At 39.9% G+C, this 19191-nt stretch overlaps 1 protein-coding gene and 1 non-coding gene across 2 annotated transcripts in view; one reads left to right on the top strand and one right to left on the bottom strand.

Annotated features, from left to right (window-relative positions):
• Nucleotides 1-19191, top strand: part of LOC122095103 (transient receptor potential cation channel subfamily M member 6-like) — a 47755-nt gene that overhangs the window by 13975 nt on the left and 14589 nt on the right. The window contains exons 2-5 of the mRNA XM_042665571.1: nucleotides 2131-2204; nucleotides 8264-8426; nucleotides 9477-9690; nucleotides 16673-16797. Of these exons, the coding sequence (XP_042521505.1) occupies nucleotides 2131-2204; nucleotides 8264-8426; nucleotides 9477-9690; nucleotides 16673-16797 (576 nt within the window). The remainder of the gene's footprint in view (nucleotides 1-2130; nucleotides 2205-8263; nucleotides 8427-9476; nucleotides 9691-16672; nucleotides 16798-19191) is intronic.
• LOC122095145 lies at nucleotides 12532-12638 on the bottom strand. Its single transcript, XR_006145046.1, has one exon. It is a non-coding gene; the product is annotated as a U6 spliceosomal RNA (small nuclear RNA).

The raw sequence follows: 19191 nt of genomic DNA, 5'->3' as shown, positions 1-19191 counted from the left end.
AGTTCTATTTTAAATGTGTTTGTGTTGTTGTTCATTCAATCCTCATTGGGTTGGGGCAACAGAAAAGGGGCAGAGGCCTACATGAGTTGGAGTTTTGGAAGAAAAAAGTGGACCTGGAAAGTAATTAGATTGTATTCTGGGAGGTGCGTGACGGGTGACTCGGAGAGAAAGAGGCATTTTTTTTCCCTATGGAAAAAATAGGACGAACTTAAGTTCCCAATCCATGGACCCAGAGGTATTTTTTTTACCTTTGTTTTGGACAACTGTGAGAGCTAAGCTTTAGTGAGACTGAATAAACTGGAAGAGATCTAAGTCTGTGTGTGCATGTGTGTGTGTGTGTGTGTGTGTGTGTGTGTGTGTGCACGCACCAGTACTGGGGCTTGAACCGAAGGCCTGGGCACTGTCCATTTGCCTTTTTGTTCAAGGAAGGCACTCTTCCACTCGAGTCATGGCTCCACATCTGGCTTTAGGATGATCCATTGGAGGTAAACGTCTCACATGCTCGATTGCCCAGCTGGGTTTGAACGTTAATGCTCAGGTATCAGCCGCCTGAGTGGCTGGGATTACAGGCGTGAACTAATAGCGCCGGACAATCTTAGCCTTGTCTTTACATAATCCTTTCAATTGCTCTATGAAGAAATGTTATTCTTACTATTGCTATTTTTAGTGCTGAGTTTTGTAGGAGTGAGTTTAGGACTTGGAATGCTAACACGCGCTTGACTACTGAGCAAGCTCTGAGTCCATGTTATTTGTGTCATGTTTATAGAAGAGAAACAGGCATGAAGAGCTTGAGTGAATTGCCCCAAAAGTCCTACACAGAGCTGCTCGCCAACCTTTGGAAAGAAGAGAGACTAGCTAGGCACTGGTAGCTCATGCCTGTGATTCTAGCTACTCAGAAGGTTGAGGTGTGCAGATCATGGTTCAAAGCCAAGTGAAGCAGACAAATTCAGGACTCTTATCTCTGAGAAGCCAACAAAAAACTGCAAGTAGAGCTGTTTCTTGAGGTACTTTGAGTGAAAAAGGAAAGAAAGACCTTGAAGTTTGTAGTTCAAGCCCCAGTATTAGCACTCCCCCCCCCAAAAAAAGACTGAGCTTAACTTTCCTAGTGCATTTGACTCTTATATTAGAGACCCTACTTGCAGCTGATCTGTCTGCCTATCTATCTGTCTGTCTGTCTGTCTGTCTGTCTGTCTGTCTATCTATCTAGCCATCCTTCCTACCTATCTACCTACCTACCTATCTATGTTGATATGGGGGTTTTTATATTAGAGATCTCTCTATATTGCTCAGGTTCGTTTCAAACTCCTGGGCTCAAGCTATCTTTCTGCTTTAGCTTTGAAACTAGCTAACACTACAGCTGGGTGCTATTATACTTGGTTTGCATCTTTATTTAATAACTAATTATGCACATGAAGTGAAATGATACCGGTTTTTATATGTTTCTTTCTTTTTATTCTACATTTGCTGACAGCAAGAGCTCTCCTGTTTGGCACAGAATTCCCATGCAACACAGATGCCTGTCCAAAACATTTTTGGATGAATTCATGGACTTTAAGTATTTTGAAATGCAGAAGGGAGAATTCTCTGAGGACATATTGACTCTTTTGTAACACCTCAGTCAATGCTGTGCAAAACTTAAATACCACAACCAAAAGTGAGCTCTGCTCACAGACAGGGCAAAGAATCTTGCCATCTTTCCTCTGATGCTCCTTCTAGCTTCTTATGAAATCTTAGCCAAAGTGGGATTCTGTGGGTGAGAATTCTGAAGTTCTGAGAGCTTAATATCCATGCCATAGGCTTATAGCATGAGATAATATCATAAGATAATAAGAGTGACTCTTGGTAGATTAAGTGAACACACCAATTGTGTATTAGTAAGCTCTTGTTGCTCAAAGTGAGATTATGGACCGATTAATTTTATGAGTACTTTTTGTCTAAATCTTTGACTTGCTTGTGTGCATATTGTCTGCTATGGAAACCAATAACTGCTTAACTTGCTTTGGGCTAGCCTTGGAATCTCAATGAGCATCCATGTCTCACAAAGGCCTGTGGCCTACCTGAGCAGCTGTGGTCACACTGCTTTTCCCTCCATTAGAATATGTGATAATGACATTTTCTCTTCTGTTCCAGAAATCCTGGATTGAAGGAGTATTCAACAAGAGAGAATGTAACAAATTCATACCCAGTTCAAAAGACCCTCACAGGTACAATGTTTAATTGCATTTAAAAAAAAATACTACTTAGAATACTAAAGAAACTTAGAAATAGGACTTGTCTTGAGGGTTTGATGATATGTGTAAATGAGTATTTAGTATTATTAGTTTTTGTGCCAGTGTTAGGCTTGAACTCAGGACCTGAGCATTGTCCTTTAGCTTTTACATTCCAGGCTGGTGCTCTACTACTTGAGCTACAGCTCCACTTCTGGGTTTTTGGTGTTTGAGTGGAGATAAGAATCTCACAAACTTTCTTGTCCAGCTAGTTTTGAACAGACATCCTCAGATCTCAGCCTTCTTCTTCTTCTTTTTTTTTTTTTTTTTACCAATTCTTTTTTTTAAAATTTATTTTTTATTGTGAGAATACTGAACAGAGGAGTTACAATTACATGGGCAAGATAATGAGTATCAAGCATTGTTGCCTCCTCTTTGTTTCCCCTTCTCATCCCTTCCCATACTCCCCCTACCTCCCTCCACCCGATCCTCCCACCCCCCAAAGTTGTGAAGTTCGTTTTTCGACATAACGACTTGTACATCTCATTGTTGCAATGGGAGATCTCAGCCTTCTGAGTAGCTAAAATTACACATGTGAGCCAGCAGCAGCTGGAGTATTCATTTATTTTAATATATGTCTGTTGCTTTTCCATTATTGTAGACAATCTGGTAAGAAGAAAGGACTGTCAGCTTTGTACCTAAGTTAAGCCCCTGTGCAATCACTAAGGAAGCTTATCTGGTTATTGAATGAATGAAATCTTCAGGGGAAAGAAGTTACACATAATGACATCACTGTTCTGATTGTTGTGATTTCATTCCACTCAGTGCTCCCTCCCTCTCTCTGTCTCTCTCTGTCAGTTGTGGTGCTTGAACTCAGGCCTGGATGCTGTCCCCGAGCTTCTTTGTGTGCAGGGCTAATGCTCTACCACTTGAGCCACAGCACCACTCCGTCTTTTTTCCCCCTCTTGACGGTGGGTGGATGGATGGAGGTGGAGGAGGAATAGACATTATAGGGAAATAATGCATCCGTCCCAATGGGTAGTATACATTGTTTGGATAATGTATAGAACATCTTGTCTGCTTAAATAATACACAGTACACAGAACTGATGATTCAAAATATTGTGAATACTCTTTATCTCCAACAAAACTTTATCTGTGGCAAATGGTAGCTGCTCAGGACATTTCAGGACAGTGTGTTCAGATGATTCAGACAGGTAATTTTAACTCCATTTTCCGTTCAGAGACTTTTTGTGTCAGCAGGGAGTAGGCTGCAAGGCAGATGGCTTGAGTTTGACCACAGAAACCCTTTGGAAACTCAACTTGTAGAACAAAGTTCAACAAGGTTAGCCTAAGGAAGAGAGAGGAAGGGAGGGTTATGGAAAATTCCCCAGGGTCATGGAGGCCACTGTAAGGTTGGATGATTATTGCCTTGGGGTGGGGGGGAGCAAATTAAAAGGAAGATGAAGAAACAATATTTTAATTAGAGGCCATTCTGATTTTAGCAATATTACTATCCATGTATGCAGGGCCTGGTGAGGCTCCTTTGGGGATGGCTAGAGTCACGTTCCTGGCCTTTGTTAAACATTGACTAGTCCCACCCACATTGAATTACCCAGGCTGGTAAGTCCTGTGGGTTGGAAATTCTTATTTTACCTGTTGACAGAATGTTTATAGAACACCAAGGTAACATTGCCTTGTTTTCCTTTCATGTTTATGATACCTTATAATGTGATGATAGCCACAAAACAGATTGAGCTGGGTGTTGGTGGCTCACGCCTGTCATCCTAGCTAGTCAGGAGGCTGAGATCTGAGGGTCAAGTTTCAAAGCCAGCCCAGGCAGGAAAGTCTGTGAGATGCGTATCTCCAATTAATCACCAGAAAGCTAGAGTGGAGGTATGGCTCAAGTGGTAGAGCACCAGCCTTAAGGAAAAAAGCTAAGCAAAGGTGCCCAGGCCCTGAGTTCAAACCCCAGGACTAGAATTTTTTTTTTTTATTGTGAGAATACTGGACAGAGGGGTTACAATTACATGGGCAAGGTCATGAGTACATTTCTTATCAAGCATTGTTGCCTCCTCCTTTGTTTCCCCTTCCCATCCCTTCCCATCTCCCGCGCCCGCCCCGGCGCCCAGTACTAGGATTTAAACTCAGTGCCTCACACCATTAACCTTTTTCAATTCAAAGTTGGTGTTCTTCTGCTTGATCCACTGCTCCACTTCTCATTGTTTTTGCTGGTTAATTGGGGTAAGATTCTCACATACTTTTCTGCTTGGTCTGGCTTTGAACTGCAATCATCAAATCTCAGCCTCCTGAGCGTCTAGGATTACATATGTGACCCACTGGCATCTGGCAGAGAGGTCTAGTTTCTGAGTCATTGAGGCTCCTCATTTCATGAGCTCCACCGTTCCTTCCACCGTTCAATGGGAGTTTAACTTCACACTGAACACTTTACCCTTGGCCATCACAATGCTAATCTCCCAGTGCAGAGGATTCTTTTTTAATTCAGAAAAAAGAAATATTAGTAGTGATAAGTTATATACCTGCAAACTCAAATTCCATAAAATACTCATCCAAACCCTAAAAAGAAACCTAGGGAAGTGAACAAGAGCTCATATGAAATCCGAAAGTATCCAGAGAGTCTATGAGACTCTTAGCTCCAATTAACCACCAGAAAACTGAAAGAGGAGCTGTGGCTCAAAGTGGTAGAGCGCTAGCCTTGAGCTGAAGAGCTCAGAGACAGTGCCCACTCTCTAAGTTCAACACCCACAACTGACCCAAAAACAAAAACAAAAACAAAAACAAAAACCAACCAACCAACTGAACAAACAAAAATACCCCCCAAAATCTGGACTCTAGAGGACTCACTGGAGCAATGAGATTTTCCTGTTGTACTTTGGTTCCAAACTCTATGCTGTGTTAATTACCTCTTCTTTTTTATAGTACAGGTATGCCATTGCTACCATATGTACAATTATGGGATATGACAGAGAAAGTAAATGATGTATGAATACTCCATAAATCCTGATTCCCAGTCTATGGAAAATAATAGAAATCTACTGTATAAACCTTAAATATATATTTAAATGTATCAGTAAATGAACAGATATTTTATTTCTTTAATTTAGAAGTATGCCAGGCTGCTAAATCTGTCAGAACTTAGTCCAGTATGATTTAGATAAATGAGCTTCTTTGGGTTGGAGATGTGGCTCATTTGGTAGAGTGCCAGCCAATGAGTGAACATTGATCAGGTACTGAGTTCAAGTTCTGGACCAAAAAAAAAAAAAGATAAACGAACTTGTTAATTGTGAGGCTCTGTCTCCAAAAGAGTGTTGGACAGTTTCTATAGTCAGGACAATGTATATGTTATTTGACTTTCACAAGGAGATTTGTGTTTTGGTTTTATTTTGTACTTTTTTGATGGAGAGGGACTATCTGAATGTAATAGGTTATTTGTGCTACTGAGACATTTATCTGGCTAAGAGGGTTTGGCAAGGGCTTTTTACCACCTGAAATACTTAAGTATTATACTTTAATTTTATTCTCACACGTTATATTTGGAGGCAATGAGACTTCTTGCGGATAGGATGCTGTATTTTATTTTTATCTCAAGTAGTGTGTGTGTGCACACCAAGCATATGAGCTTATTTGCAGTAGTAACATCCTCTTTGTTTGTTTGCTTGATTCTGGGTGAGTACTGTGGCTTCAATTCAAGAGGTCTGACACTCTTGCTGAGCTTTTTTGGTTCAAGGCTGATGCTTTAACACTTGGATCCTTTACTGAGTGGATATTTAGGTTATTTGTTCTTTGTAGTGTTTGTAGTTATAAACAGAACAATAATAAATTAGGGCATCTATAATTTAACATCTCTTAACTAATATTTAATATGTAGATTTGTTCTTGGGGGATTTAACTTTTTGAGTTCCAGGTGTATTTTAGATATGAGACCCTTGTCCGTTGTATGGCTAGTGAAGATCTTCTCCCAATCCGTGGGCTTTCTATTGATCTTGCTAGCTATGTCCTTTGCCATGCAGAAGCTCTGCAACTTCATGCAATCCCATTTATCCAACCTTTCTTTGATTTGTTGTGTTTCCGGGTCTCTATTAAGAAAATTTCGGCCTGCGCCAAGGAGACCTAGGGTTTTTCCTATTCCATCCTGTAATGTTTTCAGAGTGTCTGCTTTGACTCCCAGGTCTTTGATCCATTTGGAGTTGATTCTGGTGCAGGGTGATATAGAAGGATCTAGCTTTAGTTTTCTACAAGTAATATACTGGCATTTATTGACTTTGTGTCAACTTGTTTTTATCAGTTACTGAGAAATATTGAGGAAAAGATCAAAGTTGTAAGGCAGAATGCTCTGTCTGGAATATACTCTTCAAATATGTAGCTCCAACGTTGGTGTCTTTGGGGGTGTGTGACTGTGATAATTTCAGATGATTTTTATCTTCCTTTAATGGTATAATTTCATTTTTTGCTAACCTCAGTGAGATTAAGATTTATTAAATATTCAAGATTGCCTGAATGAATAATTGCAGCAGAGGCGAATTTTTTTATAGGTAATTATTTATTAGTTGCTCTTCTTCTAGTCTGAAGTATACAAGGCCAAAATCATTTCATTCTGGAGTTAGTGGAATAATTTCTTTTGATGTAATAGATATGCAGATGGATAATTTTTTACTACAGAAAGTTTTAAACTTCTATATATTTTTAGTTTCCTTGCATTTCCCCCTAATTTGTGAAAGATGAGAAGTTTATTATACTTTCATAAGCACGATACTCATTTTTGTTAGTTTTTATATAATTTTGGTCTTAAGGTTTAACCTTAAGAGCTTAATATGAATAGTCAACTTTGTTCTTTTTTTTTGTTGTTGGTCGTGGGGCCTGAATTCTGGGCCTGGGCACTGTCCCTCAGCTCTGCAGCTCAAGGCGAGCGCTCTACCACTTGAGCTACAGTGCCACTTCCGGTTTTCTGGTGGTTTATTGGAGATTGGAGTCTCACAGTCTTCCCTGCCCGGGCTGGCTTTGAACCACGATCCTCAGATCTCAGCCTCCTGAATAGCTAGGATTACAGGCGTGAGCCACCAGCGCCTGGCTCAACTTTGTTCTTTAGTAGAAATTATGATGCTATTTATATTAAACATTGTTGTCAAAATTGCTAATTGTTTATAAGAATTTTTTTTAATGTTTTGCTCTCTGAAAATTATGTCACATATATTAACTATGATTATAGTCAAATCTTTTTCATGACCATGATTTACTTATGTTTTCAGTAAGGTTCTGTGCTTACATGTATCTTTAATGTTGCAACTTTTTGCATTGATTAATAATCCTTCATTTTTGTGTATAAATACTATATTTTATATAAAACACAATTTATTAGATGTGTGTGTGTGTGTGCTTTTATTGGGACTTGAACTCAGAACCTCACATTCTTGCCTGCCATTTTTACTGAAGGTTAGTGCTCTACCACTTGAGCCATCCTTCCATTTCCTACTTTTCTGGTGGTTCATTGGAGATAAGAGTCTCACAGACTTGCCTGCCTGGGCTGGCTTTCAACTGCAATCCTCAGATCTCAGTTACTTGAGTAGCTAGGATTACAGGTGTGAGCCACCAGTGTTTGGCATAACTTCCCATTTAAAAGGCAACCTTGGCTTCCCTGTGACATTCAGTCTGTGAATCTGGCTCCTGTAGGTAAGTGAAGTCATACTCAAGTGGTAGAGGAGTCGCCTTGAGAAAAATGCCAAGAGACAGCTCCTAGGCCTTGAGTTCAAGCTGAAGTACTGGCACACAGATACACAGACCCAGACCCAGAACCCCGCCCCCCTCACTAATAAGAAATAATAATAATAAAATAGTCCTCAAATAATTCTTATGTCTAGCCAAAGGAGAGAAACTTTTAAGGGGTTTCTAAATTTAGAAGACAATCCAATGTTGCAAATGCAAATCTTATGGTGAAGTTTTACAGATTTTCAACATATGGCATCTATACAATACAGTAGCAAACTGGAGAGGCCTCGCTTTGATTTTCTATTCTGACGTTGCTCATTTTTTTGGATTCAGATGCCACTGTGGACGATTGAGCCAAGACCATCAAGGGAAAGATTATCCCTGGAGCATTAACGAGAATGAACTATGGTCTGTTGAAAAACACACAGTGAAAAGCCCCACAGACAGCTTTGGCACCATTAATTTCCAAGATGGAGAGCATATCTACCACTCCAAGGTTTGTTAAGAATCGAAGTCATTTTTCTGCTTCTGTATGTGATAGTCTCCAAGGGTAGATGATCAGAAGACCTGGACTTATTGTGAAAGTTATTGGGTATTGATTCCTTTGTCAAAGCTAGATTGATGCTCTCTTCCCTCTTTCCAAGTTTATGTATCCTCAAATATTAATTAGAAATACCTTGTTTCACCAAGGGGACTTACAGATGAGAGAGAAGATCACTTGAGAGGAAGAGTTGAGGTTGAGAATGATACGTCAAGCCAGAGTTGCTTTCTTCACTTTAATTCATCAGTTGGACAATAGGAATCATTTAAAAAGGATCACCTGATTATTTTTATACCTTTTTCTTTTGTGTGTGCTGGGGCGGGGAGACTTGAACTCAGGGGCTGGTCACTGTCCCTGAGCTTTTTGTGTTCAAGGCTAGTGTTCTACCACTTTGAGCCACAGTGTTATTTCTGGCATTTGGGTAGTAAACTTCAGGTAAGAGTGTCACAGTTTTTCCTGCTTGGGTTGGCTTTGAATGGCAGCCCTCAGATCTCAGCCTCCTGAGTAGCAAGGGTTTATAAGGCATGCGCCAACAGTGCCCTGCTTCCCTGAGCTTTTTTTGTTTAAGGTTGGCAGTATACTACGTGAGCCACAGATCCATTTCAGGTCTCTTTGGTGCTTACTTGGAGATCAGAGGCTCAGGGACTTTCTGGCTCATTTCACCTACTTCTTACAGCTTTCTATTAATGAGTTTGCTGGGGTAGTGATTTTTGCCAGTTGTTGGAAGAATTTCTGCCTCACTTCAGGCTTTCTCGAAGGAATACTGGGGGTGAACCCTCCACACAGGGGAAACTTTCTGTAGTGACTTTCAATTCCCAGAAGGAACTTGAAGAGATTGAGGAATCTTTGGAAGTAAATAGTTCCACTATGTGAAGATGAACTTGTAGAGAGAGCCTAACTTCCTGTTGGCTTGTGGCCATGTTAGTTGCCCTGCTGTGTCATTTCTGTATCCAGTATGGAATTTTTCACCGCATTCTGGTCATGGCTCTGTAACTTGTCTTTCAGTATATTAGAACGTCCTATGACACCAAGTTGGACCATCTGCTACATCTGATGTTGAATGAGTGGAGGATGGAGCTGCCAAAGCTGGTGATTTCCGTCCATGGAGGGCTCCAGAACTTCAAGATGCCTGCCAAGCTTAAAGACACCTTCAGCCAGGGTTTGGTTAAAGCTGCAGAGACAACCGGAGCATGGATAATAACAGAAGGCATCAACTCGGGTAATAGAAATTTTGTCTGTCTGTCTCCCCCCCTTTCCTTCCTTCCTTCCTTCCTTCCTTCCTTCCTTCCTTCCTTCCTTCCTTCCTTCCTTCCTTCCTTCCTTCCTTCCTTCCTTCCTTCCTTCCTTCCTTCCTTCCTTCCTTCCTTCCTTCCCTCCCTCCTCCCCTCCCTCCCTCCTTCTTTCTTTCCTTCCTTCTGAGAATCTGGCCACATGGCACCAAATCTGTGTTCCGCAGTGCTTGCGGAAGATACAGTGCATGAAGACAAGACTTGGACTTGTGACTGTGAAATGAACCCAGGTGAATCACAGGGATTCCCCCCCACCAATTTAAAATCATTAAAAGGTATCAGCTATTATAATGTAACCTCAAGTAAACTTCTAGCAAAAAAAACTGTCCTTCTGGAACTTCACCTACAAAGTCTTGAGACTAACTTTTCTGAAATCCAAGAGAATCTGGAGCCTTTCCGGATGCTAGGCAAAAGAAGAACCATGTCGTGGAACAAGTTCCTTGCCCCAGCCGGACTAGAAAGCAGAGAGAGATGTGTTTACCCAACCCCAGAGCCCACAACATTCTTTTTCTGCCGGTCACGGGGCTTGAACTCTGGGCCTGAGGGCTTTCCCTCAGGTCTTCAGTTCAAGGCTAGTGAAGAGCATTTTTATGGTAACTGCTTAGAAAGGGAAAGCATCCACGCTTATGCTGGTCTTACTACGCTGGCTACAGACGATGTGAGTGGGATAATGTGCCGTAGGATTATTTGCAGAAGTACTGTGTCTGGATTGTTGAGAGCAGGACTCAGTAGCACCTTGCCAGTCACTTGGGGTCTGAGCAGCTCTTTCAACACACATTCCGGCACACGGAACAATCTTTTTATTAGTGTTGGTGCTAGCTGTCAACTGAGCAATTTATCTCTTCCTCCCATCCTCCTTTGCTCTCTGCCATGAAATGCAGGGTATCTAGGAAATGTTCTTTTATCAGTACTATTTTGAGGTTAAAGGGGACATCAAATCTGTGCAAGTATGTAGTGTGTGTGTGTGAGCCTGGACATTAGCTAAATTCATGTATTCACCAGCAAGTTCGTGAAAATTACATTGTTTTTTATTAGTATAAGTAGACAATTGTTTTTTTCTTTTTTTATTGTGAGAACACCGTACAGAGGGGTTACAATTACGTGGGCAAGATAATGAGTACATTTCTTATCAAGCATTGTAGCCTCCTCTTTTGTTTCCCCTTCCCATCCCTCCACCACCCTCCCCCTCCCACCACCGGCACCAAAGTTTAAAGTTCGTTTTTCAACATAACATCTTGTAGACCTCATTGTTGCAATGGATCCACCTGTATCCCTATTTAAACAGTTTGTTTTTTCCCCTTCCTCTCCACAAAGTATACCAACATCAAATACAGTGAAAACAGGGGTTATACCATGGAGGAGGGACATACAAAGCAACAAAGAAATCATCTTATAAATATGTTAGAAACAATTGCAAGAAAGAAAAAAAAAACATTTGAATCCTTATCTTGGTGTTCCTTTCACCTAACATCAACTTATCTGACCATTTCTGCTTGTCTCGGACATATACTAGTTATTGCAAATAAGGGAAACCATGGGACCTATGTTTCTTTGGGCCTGGCTTACTTCACTTAATATAATTTTTTCCAAGTCTTTCCATTTCCTAACAAATGGGGCAATGTCATTCTTTCTGATGGAGGCATAGAATTCCATTGTGTATATACCACATTTTCTTGATCCATTCATCTACTGAGGGGCATCTGGGTTGCTTCCATATCTTAGCTATGGTAAATAATGCTGCAATGAACATTGTTGTGCTGGTAGCTTTAGTATGGTCTTGTTTGTGATCATTTGGGTAAATGCCCAAAAGTGGGATTGCTGGGTCATAAGGGAGATCTATGTGGAGTCTTTTGAGGAACCTCCATATTGCTTTCCAAAGTGGTTGAACAAGTTTACACTCCCAACAACAATGCAGTAAGGTTCTCTTCTGTTCACATCCCCTCCAGCATCTGTTGTTATTAGAGTTCTTGATTATAGCCATTCTGACTGGGGTGAGGTGGTATCTCAATGTTTTGATTTTCATTTCTTTTATGGCTAGAGAGGTGAGCATTTCTTCGTGTGTCTATTGGCCATTCTTCTTTCCTCTTCAGAGAAGTTTCTCTGTAAGTCTTTAGCCAAGTTATTTATTGGGCAGTTGTTTCTTTGAAGATTTGTTGTTGAGGGATTTAATTTTTTGAGTTCCAGGTATATTTTAGAAATGAGACCTTTATCTGTTGTATGGCTAGTGAAGATCTGTTCCCAATCCATGGGCTTTCTATTGATCTTGCTAGCTATGTCTATTAATCTGGCTTGCTATGCTTTGCCATGTAGAAGCTTTGCAATTTCATGCAGTCCCATTTGACCAACCTTTCTTTGATTTGTTTTGTTTCTGGGTCTCTTTTAAGAAAATTTTGTCCTGTGCCAAGGAGACCTAGGGTTTCTCCTATTCCACCCTGTAATGTTTTCAGAGTGTCTGCTTTGACTCTGAGGTCTTTGATCCATTTGGAGTTGATTCTGGTGCAGGGTGATATATAAGAGTTTAGCTTTAGTTTTCTGCAAGTAGTTAACCAATTTTGCCAGCACCATTTACTGAAGAGGCTGTCTTTCTTCCATTCTATTTTTTTAGCTCCCTTATCAAAGATTAGATGGCTATAGGTCTATGGGTTCCTTTCTGGGTTTTCAATTCTATTCTATTGGTCCTGAGGTCTGTTCTTGTGCCAGTACCAAGCTGTTTTGATTACTATGGCTTTGTAATAAAGTTTGAAATTTGGTATTGATATTCCTGCAGCACTAAAAATATGGAACGCTTCATGAATTTGTATGTCATCCTTGTGTAGGGGCCATGTTAATCTTCTCTGTATCATTCCAATTTTAGTATATGTGCTGCCAAAGCGAACACGACAATTGTTTTTATTCTCCCATGACTGCTAATACCCTTATGTCGCAATCTCTATGACTTTCTTCTTTTTCCTCTTCCTCCTCTTCTTCCTCCTCCTCTTCCTCCTCCTTCTTCTTGTTCTTTTTCTTCTTCCTCTCCTCCTCCTCCTCTTCCTCTTCCTCCTCCTCCTTCCTTTCCCCTTTCCTTCTTGTGTGTGTGTGCATGTGTGTGTGTGTATGGTGCCCTTCAATGAAGGATCTTCTTGCCTCTAACTCTCCTGTTACGATTCACTGACTTTTAAACCTCACACAATGGTTTCCCCCACCCACCCACCAAACCTTATTCCTATGCATCAGAGTACATGAACAATCTGTACATTAGAATCACCTGGGAGCTTTGAAGAGATACAGGCGCCTGTGTGTCTGCCTTAGGTGAGCTTCAGAAGTGTGTCTAATCATACAGATCGAGCACCTTGACCTTTGTCTCCCACCAGTCTGTTGCTAGCCTGTGGTGCACTCCATCTTCTCTTCACTTTTCTCTCTTTCGCTGTGAGGTGTCTAGAATAAATGATGCCCATCCTTGAAGATCAACATTACATCCATTACAACCACTCAGCAGCCTGTGGTATCTCAGCTAGAGCTTCTCACTTCCGTCTTTGCATTTCCTCAGCCATTGCTCATGCCAGCTTCTGTGCTGTGTTTCTATTTTCCTCCCGCATCAGGATGAGTTCCCACTAGCTTGCACTCTCACCTGGCAGTGCACCTGAGGTCAGGACGGACACATTTGCCTAAGTATTCAGAAACACAGACCAATTTAACACACACATTTTTTTTTTTTAACTGAAAAGGAATGAAGGAAGCCAATAACAGATAACAAATGAAAAACAACAAACAGATATATAAAAAAACAAAAAAAAGCAAGGGATTTGTCCTGTCACTAATAGGTACTTAATAGTTCATGACATACATTTTATAGATTATTATTGTGTCACCTTCTTGGAACAAACCAAAGCCAGCAAAGTCCTAAGTTTATGGCTTAAGACTTATATTATTTCCAGTAATAAATGTAGGGACAATTCACCAAGTTCAGGAAAAGGTAGACATAGCCAAAGATTTTTCCTTTTTTTTACTTACTGCTTAATTTTTGTTTAAATCAGCATCAGCTAATCTAAAGAATGTCCTATATAGTAGTATGAAAATGAGTTATCAGACCTCAAACTACACTCTAGGTCTGCAAAATGAGAAACAGAACCAGAACTATTTTTTTTTCTTCCTTCCTTTACTGGCTATTTCTGTACAATCACTTGTGAGGTGCATTTGTTTTTTATTTCTTTTTTTTTTAAATTTAAATTTTTATTTTTTTTGTGAATATACTGTACAGAGGGGTTACAATTACATGGGCAAGATAATGAGTACATTTCTTATCAAGCATTGCAGCCTAGAACCAGAACTATTTTTATGAAACACCTCTAGATGTTTCTCTGTACATAAGCTCCTGTCTCCTCTTGATGCACTTTGGAACTTTAACTGACCATAATGTGGCACGAATATTTGACAGTTACTTAGACTGAATGCCACCAGCTTACCATGTACAGGAGCAGTGGTGTGTACTTGTCATCCTAGCTATTCAGGAGGCTAAGATGAGGAAGATGGTGGTTGCAAGACCAGTCCAGTTCACCTCTTCCTCCCCCACCACCAAGTGAAAGACTTCATTTCAACAGAAAAAAAATGGCATGATAGACTCTGCTTGTTCATTCTAGCTATGGCAAAAATATAAAAAGGAATGGTTCAGTTCAGCCAGAGCAAAAATCGAGATCCTAACTTAGAAATAACCAGAGAAAAAAAATAGAGACATGGTTCAAGTGGTGTCTGTCTATCAAATATGAGATGCTGAATTCAAGCCCCAATATTGTACAAGAATAATGATAATGATAATGATGACCAGTTATAACCTTGAGCATGATATTGATCCCTGTGTGCCACATTTTTATCTAGAAAAATGAGGCATAAAAATCCCTACGTAGCTGTGCAGCAACTTAAATTTGATGCAATCCCATTTATCCAGTCTTTCTTTGATTTGTTGTATTTCTGGATTTTAGAAACTTTCAACTCATGCCCAGAAGCCCTAGTATTTCTCTTTTGCATTCCTGTAATAGTTTTGTGGATTCTGATCTTCCATTGAGGTTTTTGATTCTTTTTGAATTGATGCTGGTGCAAGATGATATATGAGGATCTAGTTTTAGTTTTCTGCATGTGGATTTCCAGTTTTGCCGGCTCAGCAATTCTACTCAATAGAATACAAACAAGGTTACAGTAAGGCCACCAGCACAACCATGTTCATTGCAGCATTATTCACCATAGCCAAGATATGGAATCAGCCCAAATGCCCCTCAATGGACAAATGGATCAAGAAAATGTATGTATATATACACAATGTATATATGTACAATAGAATTTTATTCATCCATTAGAAAGAATGGCATTGCACCACTAATAAGGAAATAGACTTGGAAGTGATTATATTAGGTGAAGTAAACCATACCCATGGAAGCAATGTTTGCATGTTTTACCTCATGTATGGTAGCTAGAGTCAGCCTATAAACCTACAAATAAGCGCATTGAGTGGTACGCAGGTGGTTGCAAGTGAATTAACTGAAGTATAATAGACTCTATAGAGATCTGAAATATAATATATATAATAATATATAATCTTTAAAAAAAAACACTAGGTCAAAGCCCAACAAAATCCTCATCAGGAAATGGGTATATGAAAGAGGAGGAGTAGGACCAGGGAGGAAGGGGGAGAGAGGGAGAAGGCAGTCAAAAATTCATTATATATACATGTTAAGAAAAGTAGTGAAGGGGGGGTTAAGGGGTGACACTGATCAAGTTGTATAGTATTCATAAACTGCTTTGTTAAATGGCACCTCCCTTGTACACCTACTTAAAGGTAATAAAACATTCATAAAGGCATTCATACTTAAAGTGTAAGTGTGTAAAAGCTAGCTAACTCTTACTGAGGTATTTCTGTGTCACCAAGTTCTGAGTGTTATAATAGTTGCTATTATTATTAATCCCAGGAGGGTAAATATGAATGTATTACTCCTTAATGTACTAGTTCTGGAACATTTTAATTTAATTTTATGAGCTCATTTGCTCAAGGCTAGCTCCCTACTACTTCGAGCCACAAGCTCCACTTCCTTTTTATCTTTTGCCAGTCTTGGGGGTTGAACTCTGGGCATGGGTGTTGTCCATGAGCTTCTTTTGCTCAAGGCCAGTGCACTTGAACCACAGTGCCACTTCTGTTTTTTTTTTTTTTTTTTCTGAGTAGTTTACTGGAGATAAGAGTCTCATGGACTTTCCTGCCCAGGGTGGCTTCAAACCATGATCCTCAGATCTTAGTCTCCTGAGTAGCCAGTATTACAGGTATGAGCCACTGGTGCCAGGCTACTTCCAGTTTTTGAGTGGTTGGAGATAAGAGTCTTGGGGGGACTTTTCTACTTGGGCTGGCTTTGAATCCCAATCCTCAGATCTCAGCCTCCTGAGTAGCTGGAATTATACTCATAAGCCACTGGCTCCCAGCTGGAATATGTTTTATAGTAGAGCTACTAAATGAGTTTACTTCAATGCATAAGGAACACCATGTATAAGCTGTCTTGCTAGGGCATTGAAGAAGCTTAGAGATAAGAGTACTTAAGACATTCATGATGTCAAGTCTGGGCTTGCTGAGAAAGGACAATGCACAGAACATTCTGGTCAGGCAAGATTAGGGTCAGGACTGAGGAGATAGGCAGAAATTGCTCAAAGAGAGGGGAACTTTTCAGACACAGAGGTTGGTGATGATGTGTATAATGATGATGATGATGATAATGATGAGAATGTGTGTGTGTTCAAGACAGACTAGAGGAAGCCAAGCATTTAGAATGGAATCCCACTGTTCCAGCAACCTCCCCCAGAACAGCCCTTTCCACGTACTCATCCATGTCTCTTTTTGTGACGGCCCCTATTTGCATGCTCTGTGAGCTAACATCTGACTTGTAAACTGGTTATTCACAGGAGTGTCCAAACATGTTGGGGATGCCCTGAAAGCCCATGCCTCGAAGTCCTTGAGGAAAATCTGGACAGTTGGCATTCCCCCTTGGGGTGTCATTGAAAACCAGAGAGATCTGATTGGAAAAGATGTAAGTAGACAATCCTTTCCCAACCAAAGCCAATGAATGAGCATCCAAACAGCTCATGTAACACAGGGTCTCATAGCTCTTCTGGTGTAATATATCCAAAACCCGGTTGCCACCTTTCTACTACAGTAGAGCCCTTATCCTAGTATGGAACTTGACAATCCTGTCCTTGGAGTTGCTCAAGTCATAAGCCTTAGCTTCAGGTCAGAATGAGCTCTTTGTCTGATGCTTCATACCTGATCCTTCAAAAAGTGATCTCACCTCCATTTTCAAAATATACCTAGCATTTGACCTCTCTGGTTCCCTTCCCGCTGATGGGGTGGGGGATGGGGTGTGTGTCCAAGGACCATTTCAGATGCTGTAATGATTGCGATAGCTTCTCTTCCTGGTTCTCTTGTCTCTATTCTCAACACTGTAGCCAGAACCATTTCCTGAGCTATAAATCACACTGTGCGATATGCTGTGTAAATCTCTTCCATGGCACCTGTCCTGAAACAGTCAATACATTTGTTGTGGTTTGCAAGAGGTAAAACAAGACACATCCTTGCTAGTTCTCATCCCCCACCCCTTCCTGTTAATCTCTGCTTCATTTACTTGAGTGTATTTGATCCTTTGGTCTTATCTGAAGGGAATGGGCTGGTCTTAGTTTATTTATAAGACATGTAGGATTTTTTTTTTTTGTAAACATAAGATGTTGGATAAAAAGGTCTAAAGAAGCAAGATAACCACAGTGATCCCTTGTGGAGTTACATTCCAGAGACCCTCTCAACAGGTGAAAATCCATGAAATAGCATTATATTTAAATATATATATATATACATGGCTTTATAAACTCTTCTCATTCTCCTATAAACCTTTCCCATGCTCTTATTAACCTTTCCCACACTCTTATAAACACTTCATATGCTCTTAAACATTTTCTGCACTCTTAAACCTATGTAATTTTAACAGTGTATAAAATTCTATATGGGTACTCACCAGTGAAGTATTCAACCTGCTTCTTCATGTTTCCAACAATGCTCTCATTCATTTATTTATGCAGTACTGGGGTTTGAACTTAGGACCTTGTAGTTGCTACACAGGCTTGAGCCACTCCATCAGCTACTCTTTAGAATTTTGAGCCAACTTTTATCTGTAAATACTCACTATGGATTTCTGAAATATAGGAGCAATTTAAGAAAATATAACTATAATGTTGTTATCATATTTCAATATTAACCATACAGTCTAGCATTTATGAACTAGTTTAAAATTTCTATTAGTGTACACTAATTGTACAAAATAATGGATTTCATAATGACATTTTCACAATCATGCACTAAGTATTTTGATCAATTTGCCCCCATTACCCTCTCTTGTCCCATTATCCTCTTCCTGCTGGTCCCCTTCCTCCTTTCTAATAGTTTCCATTTTGTGTGTGTGCAGGGCCTGGGTGCTGTCCCTGTGCTTTTGGGTCCAAGGTTGATGCTCTACCACTTGAGCCAGAGCTCCACTTCTGGCTTTTTGCTGTTTCATTTTGAAATAATACATCGATGTATTCATCTATTTCTATAATTTTTAAGTACTCAGCAAGGAAAAGCACTTTCTCATCAAACATTCATTTGATGTTTCTCCTCAAAATATTCGTGATAGAGTTATATTGAAAGGGTAGAAAAAAATGTTTGATACCTTCTCTTTATTTGACAGTTTTCAAAATAATAAGATGGTTACCTAGCATTGTCTAAAGGTGAAAGATTTTTTCTTTAAACTAATACATTTAAATTAATTTGGCATTCCAATCTCTTAACCATCATCAATTGTATTCTATTTTTATAGAATTGTTGTCTTCTTTGACAAATAGAGCCCTTTTCTGTCCTGAATCCTTTTACAAAGTTTTGTCATCTCACAACTTTGCTGCTTTCCAAGATAAAAAAAAAAACACAACCCTACCATCATCATGTGTTTTTTGCTCCTTAGAGAAATTGCCAATTGCTTTTAGTGGGACAGGATGAGGGAGTCACAGTCAGAGTTTGAGTTTGGTTCTTCCTGACTGGTAGTGTTTTGTGTGTATGGATGCTAAAACCAGGACTTGAACTCAGCCTCTCATTCTTGTTCACCTTGCTTGCTCATAGCTGACATTTGACCACTTGAGCCATACCTCCAGGGTGGCATTATACTAGTTAATTGGAGTTAAGAGTTTCATAGACTTTTCTGCCCAAGCAGGCTTTGAATCAAGATCATCCAGTTTTCAGGCTCTAGAGTAGCTAGAATTACAAGCACTGTTGTTCAACTCACGCCTGGTAGTGTTCTACTACTTTATAACTTCAATCAGTTATTCCTGCATAATTGTGTTTTATGGTGGTTTCCTGTTTGTCACTCTTACAGATAATAATATTAATATTGTGATAAGACATAGAT

The sequence above is a fragment of the Dipodomys spectabilis genome, unplaced genomic scaffold, assembly GCF_019054845.1.
Source record: "Dipodomys spectabilis isolate Male_0828 unplaced genomic scaffold, ASM1905484v1 ptg000335l, whole genome shotgun sequence".
Taxonomy (NCBI): domain Eukaryota; kingdom Metazoa; phylum Chordata; class Mammalia; order Rodentia; family Heteromyidae; genus Dipodomys; species Dipodomys spectabilis.
Note: the sequence above shows the minus strand (reverse complement) of the source record. Positions and strands in the feature narration are given on the sequence as shown.